Source organism: Humulus lupulus, chromosome 3, assembly GCF_963169125.1.
Source record: "Humulus lupulus chromosome 3, drHumLupu1.1, whole genome shotgun sequence".
Classification (NCBI taxonomy): Eukaryota; Viridiplantae; Streptophyta; class Magnoliopsida; order Rosales; family Cannabaceae; genus Humulus; species Humulus lupulus.
The window spans coordinates 278,941,729-278,948,424 of record NC_084795.1 but is presented as its reverse complement, the minus strand read 5'-3'; the positions used below and the strand labels follow the sequence as shown (position 1 = coordinate 278,948,424).

The 6,696-nt window shown below is 28.6% G+C and overlaps 1 protein-coding gene across 1 annotated transcript; it reads left to right on the top strand.

Annotated features, from left to right (window-relative positions):
- Positions 1-212: 212 nt before the first annotated feature.
- On the top strand, positions 213-2,131 carry LOC133824534 (phenylacetaldehyde oxime monooxygenase CYP71AN24-like). The gene is made up of 2 exons (XM_062257429.1): positions 213-1,112; positions 1,432-2,131. Exons 1-2 carry the CDS (start codon positions 219-221, stop codon positions 2,098-2,100), a joined length of 1,563 nt encoding a protein of 520 aa, XP_062113413.1. The 5' UTR covers positions 213-218; the 3' UTR covers positions 2,101-2,131.
- Positions 2,132-6,696: the final 4,565 nt, after the last annotated feature.

Here is a 6,696-nt window from a genome sequence, read left to right as displayed (position 1 = left end):
TAAGTTAAGGACACAGTGTGTACTTATCTGACCCATGTTAAATAATTAGGCATTTTTCTCATGTCCACATAAAATAGTAGATAAGCACAATACAAGGTTTGTCTTTGGACTCTTTCAATATCAATTATAAGAATAATGGAAACTAAAACTTGTTATATAAATATATGTATACCTCTAAAGAGTTATACACGAGTTATTTAGTCTCCAATAACACAACCATGCAATACTCAATACTCCTCATCCCTCTTTTCTTTCTCTCCTTGATCTTTTTGCTCAAACGTTTTAGATCATCACAAACCAAATCCAACTTACCACCGTCGCCGCCTAGGTTACCGGTGATCGGAAACCTCCACCAGCTCGGAACCCTACCACACCGCTCTCTCCAAACACTCTCTAACAAGTATGGCCCTCTAATGCTAATGAAGATGGGACAAGTTCCAACCCTAGTGGTTTCATCTTCAGAAATAGTGAAAGAGATTGTCAAGAATTACGACGTTGTTTTCTCTAACCGCCCTAAAACCACCGCGGCCGACATCCTTCTCTATGGATGTCAAGATCCGGGGTTTGCTCCTTATGGCGAGTATTGGAAAAAAATTAGAAAAATTTGTGTTGTGGAGCTTTTGAGCCACAAAAGGGTTCATGAGTTTGAGTTTGTGAGAGTGGTAGAGACTAATCTTTTGGTTGATAGGATAAGTAGAGCTTGTCATAAAGATGTTGGAGAGCCTTTAAATCTTAGCAAATTGTTAGTTGGGACATCTAATAATATTGTCTCTATGTGTATTCTTGGCCAGAGATTTGAGGATGAAAATGGACAAAGCAAGTTTGGAGACTTGACAAGAAGATTTATGGAAGATTTCATGGCCTTTAGTGTGCAAGATTTCTTCCCTACTAAATATGCTAGGTGGATTGATGTGGTTAGAGGCTTGATAGGTCGTTTGAAATCAAATTTTAGAGAATTAGACACTTTTTATGATCAAGTTGTTGAAGAACACAAGGCTGGTCTCAAAAGCAGTGATGTTGGATCTCATTCAAAAGATTTTTTAGACATTCTTCTTGCACTTCAGAAGGATGACTTTGACCTCACTCAAGATAGTATGAAAGCAATCCTTACGGTAATTACACCTCTAGATCTCTTTTACACACATATATATATATATATATAAATAATATTTCCAATTGTTTCAACCAATGAATTAAAAAATGGAAAATATATATTATCAAATTGCTAATTATTAGATTCCTTTTTATGTACTATAAAGTTTAAATTATATCATGTGCTGTATGGGGTAGCTGTACATATTCATATTGTTTATTATCATTAATTATTGATATATATATATAATTATTACCAAACATTTTATTATTTATGTGTATATATATATGTCATATTTTCTCATATTTTACTTTTTATTTTATTTTTAATTATTACAGGACTTGTTTGTGGGTGGGAGTGATACTACATCAACAGCATTGGAATGGTTAATGGCAGAGCTAGTTAGAAGTCCAAGAGTAATGAAGAAAGCTCAAGAGGAGATTAGAAGAGTGGTGGGAAACAAAGGGAAAATTGATATGAATGATATCAACCAAATGGAGTTCTTACAATGTGTCATTAAAGAAAATCTAAGACTACATCCACCAGCTGTTCTTTTAGTCCCTAGAAAAACTATGTCAAATGCTGAGCTTGGAGGCTACAATGTTCCTGAAAACACTAGGGTTTTTATCAATGCATGGGCAATCCAAAGGGACCCAACTATATGGGACAAGCCAGATGAATTCATCCCAGAAAGATTTGAGAACAACCCTATTGAGTTCAAACTAGGGCAAGACTTTGAATTGATTCCATTTGGGTTTGGAAGAAGAGGATGCCCTGGCTTGGAATTTGGGGTTACTAGTCTTCAATATATGATATCAAATCTTTTATATTGGTTTGACTGGAAAATCCCTACTAATAATGCCAATAATGGTGATGATGATCAGATAATGTTGGGTGAGGAATTAGATATGGATGAAGTTTATGGACTCACAGTTCATAAGAAAACTCCCCTTTATCTTATACCATCATCCTATGCTCCTTTTATGTGTACTGATCAATGCACTTGATTAAATATTGATCCTATGCATATGTTTTGTATTTTTCTTTCTAGTTTCCAAATTCAATTATTATATAAACAAATAAATATTATATATATATATATATATGTTGCCCATGAAATAGTTGTGGGAGTGCTAGTTGTAACATATCTCGATCCCATCCTAATGTTTATATAAAATATTTTCCGTAAACAATGTGGTGGGACCTTTCTGCTTCCCTATCTTTTCTATATTATTGGCTGATATGATTAAAGATTATGACCAATTTCCTCCAAAGAGATAAACTCTAAATTGCAAATAATGATATCCTTTATTGAATAATAAGTGTAGTCAACGGAAATTTTTTATTTTAATGGTTTTTAATTTTTTTTAATGTTAACTTTAACTAAATATTTTTATATTTAACAGAATATTCTTATATTTAACGGTAGTTTGTAAATACTTAAACTTAAATAAAATAAAATAAATAATTAAAAAAATTAAAATGAGATATTTTATAATGATAATTATTTAAAAATAATAAATAATTAAACAAATTAAAATATGATATTTTTCAGATATTTTATAATGATAATTATTTTTAAATAATAAATAATTAAACAAATTAAAATATGATATTTTTGAGATAATTTACAATGATAATTATTTAAAAATAATAAAATTATACGTTTTATAACTTAAATAAAATTTAATTAAACTTAAACTCACTTATTAGAATAATATTATATTAAACATATAATATAATGTACTATGAATTAGCAACAAATTGCTTTTTTTTAAAACTAGCAAGAAACTTAAATTTAAAATTTACGTATAATATTTAATATTACATTAAATATATAATATATTTAAGTAATATAATGATGTGGCAATTTGAGGTGACATGTGGTAATATATTTATACCAGGTGGTGCATTGATGATAAAAATTAGTCACGCGTGCAACAATATGTTTGAACTAAGTTTTTGGTATTGTAAACTATTTGGAATTTTCTGAAAATCGCGCTGATGCTCTAAATAGCTACAATATACACGATCATAAAAAAAATCGCGCTGAAAACTGTTCAAAGATCGAGAACACTGAGAGCCCTACCGGTAGGATTTAAAGTGAAGCTCCTGTAAAAGAATTGTCCATTATATATATATGTTGCCCAAATATTTTCCATAAACAATGTGGTGGGACCCTTTCAACTTCCCTATCTTTTCTATATTGGCTGATATTGATTAAAGATTATGACCAATTTCCTCCAAAGATAAATTCTAAATTGCAAATAATGATATCCTTTGTTGAATAATGCATTTCTATATATATAATGGAAATTACAATAAAAATAGGATAATAACAAAGTAATGACTACATAATAGTAATAAAATAGATAAAATAGTGAGGTATATATAGACTTATTCAAACTAAAAGCTAGACTTATTCAGAGTTTGCCACGTTTGCAACACAATGTGCTGTCCAATCCATGATATTAATAATGGTGTTCATGCTCCAATTAAAAGCATTTCACTTGACCTAAATTTGATGGTGTAAAATTTGCAGGTTTTCGCATCAATGTCGCCACTACAAAAATTAGATAATATGACACTTTATTATGCCATGCAACTTGTTGTGTGACATAAAAAAAAAAGTATATAAATGTAAATGCATAATTCTTTGAAGAAAAAAAAAAAATATTAGGGCTTCTAACCACCATGTGAGACATAAACACCTATTAATTAACTAAAAGGAAAAATCACTTGGACCTCTCAAGAGTCAACATTTCAATGAAATTGTGAATAAGTAAAACTTGGTCAAATCCAATATACTATTTTCAAAATTACCATGAAATATGTGGATTCAACTTTAATGTGTTATATTTTTATTGTAAATAGTTTTTTGTTTTATATATGTAAAAAAGAAAAGAAAAGAAAAGGCATGTTACTAAAAATATAAAAAAAATATGCATCTATTCTAAAATATAAATTAATTTTTACCATATGTTTTGCTTATTATTGTTTTATATTTATTAAATATATATAGTAATTTCATCCAATAAAGAATGATTTTTTTCTATACAAAAGGATTAATAATTATTAAATGGTATTTACGACATAAATAGGCATTGTTTAACAAGTGTTGCTTATGTTTTTAGTGGCAAAAATAAGTTAGAAAATTGTGATTTCATCACTATCAAGTCTATTTACTCAGTTAAGTGATGACTAAATGACACACACCACCCTCTCATTGATCTAGCTAATAATTTTTTAAAATAAATTTAAATTTATTTTAAATTAGAAATATATCTTTTAAAATAAAAATTAATGAAAATATAATATTTTTAATTGATCACAATTTTTTTTTAAAAAGTAGAATAAAAAAATTAAATTCAATAAAATTTAAAATTAACAAAAAAAAAATGAATACAAAAATCAAATTATCAATTAAAATTAAAAAATGATTAAAAAAATTGAATGAAAACAAAAGTAACAGATATCAAAACCAATCTCTAATCATGCTTTTATGGGTTTATCGAAGTTAAAAAGAAAAACAATTTAGATATGGGTTTTGCAAAGTGGGTGGGTAAAGCTATAGGTTCAATGTCCTCATAGTGGGATAGAGTTGAGGGGGCTACAAACTCATTGGCCATGTCCTCGGAGTGGGATAGAGTTAGGGGACTACAAACTCATTCGCCATTGTCCTCAGAGTGGGATAGGGTTGAGGGAGCTAGGCTCCATGGAAAAAAAATCTGCTGTCTCCAATTATCTGTCTCCTCCATGTCCCACTAATTATTTTAAGACACCACATTTATATATAGTTGGGAAAAGAGAAAGTTGTAAATAATTTAAATATATATTAAATAAATAAATGAAGTGTTTTTAAATAATTGGTGGGACATGGAGGGGACAGAAAATTTGGGGACAGGTGATTTTTATTCGGCTCCATGCTGGACATTGTTGGGGGCTAGACATAGCTACAAATCCAGTGTAAGGATGGCCAACTAGCATCTGGTTGGGGTTAAGTTAACATTGAGTAGTTACACTTTAGTCGACGTCAAGTGATTGGATAAAAAAAAAAAACAAGCATTTGATTTTTTTTCTCTCTCAAATTTTGAATAGTAAATTTGGGTTTGTGGATTTATTTTTTTTCTTCTTCAAGTATCCAAATGTGCGTTTGTGTTTATTAGATGATGAAAATCTATGATTGTAGCTTCAATGTCTATTTTTATTGTTTGTGTGATGTTTCTACAAATCGTGATCAGATGAAGATTTGAATTTAATTATTTTGATTAAGTTTAAATTGATTTAATTAATTTTGTACATTTATTTTTTAATATTATTTAATTTGACTTAATTCATTTGCTTTATTTTAAAAATATATATTTTATATTCTAAAATCAATTTATATTTTTTCAAAAAAAATATATTAGATGGACTAATAAAAAGACGACACATGGCATTCTAGTAATTACTTAACTAATAGCATATCGAATGCTAGCAACGCTATTGGTTGCCAAAAGTACAAAACTTTTTTTAAAATATTTTTTTATTTTCTCTCTCATCCACATCAATTTTGGCAACTTTTCTTAAAAAAATGGTTCAATGGTAAGGCAACTCCAAAAGTTGCCCATCATGGTCTCCCATATAAATTTTCATATATTATTTTCACACTAATTTTTTAAAGTTCATAAATTAATATAAATAATGCATAATATTTAAGTTACACCAAATTTAAAAGTAGTTCATATTTAAGATTTTTTTTTTCTTTCGAAATCTTAACAAAGATAGAAGTGTTTTGGCACCAACGTTCCAAAAAATTATGGTCGAAAAAGGGTGATCAAAACAGTAAGGTAATGTTGGTTTAGGGTAATAGAATGTAAATGAATCAATTTTCATTCCATTCCTCTGTTTGGTTGCATTTTAGAGTATTGTAATACCATTAGAATAGAATGATTTTCTAACATTTTAGTGGAATGACTATTATTTATGAAAATGAAAGGAATGATCATTCTAACCTAGCTCCAAAGATTGATGAGATTTAATGTCATGAACATAAAATAAAAGAATTAAAGTAAAGCTATTTAAGAGGATAAACATAAACCAATTATGATTTGAAAATAAGTTGTAAAAGAAAGATTAATAAGATGACGTTGCCAATCTTAGGAATAATGCAAAATTTAATATTTTATTTAATTACTGTAACTTTGTGTTGTGAATTTTCTAACGATTAAAATATGCGCAAGTATACACAGTCGACAACAAGTAATACAGTGATATAGTATCAAAGTTCGTCTCCACAGGGACTTTTAAACTAAAAATAATGCAATATCAACTAATAACAATTTACAATTCAGTAACCAAATCAAGAGAAAATTTATGTAATTAATTCTGAAAATAAATGTAAATGAGCAAATTAATTAAACTAAAAATCAGAGATTGAAATGAAAGAATTTTGGGTGGATTTCAGATATGAGAAAAATAGATTTGGGTGGTTAATTCCCCTCGGTTCGTTCCAGTTGCTACAGCAATGACTCAGCAATGGGTCAGCAATTTATGTCACAGTTAACAGATTTCGTAAACCCAGTAAGTTTTTCCCAAAACTTAATATCTATTCTCTATAACCC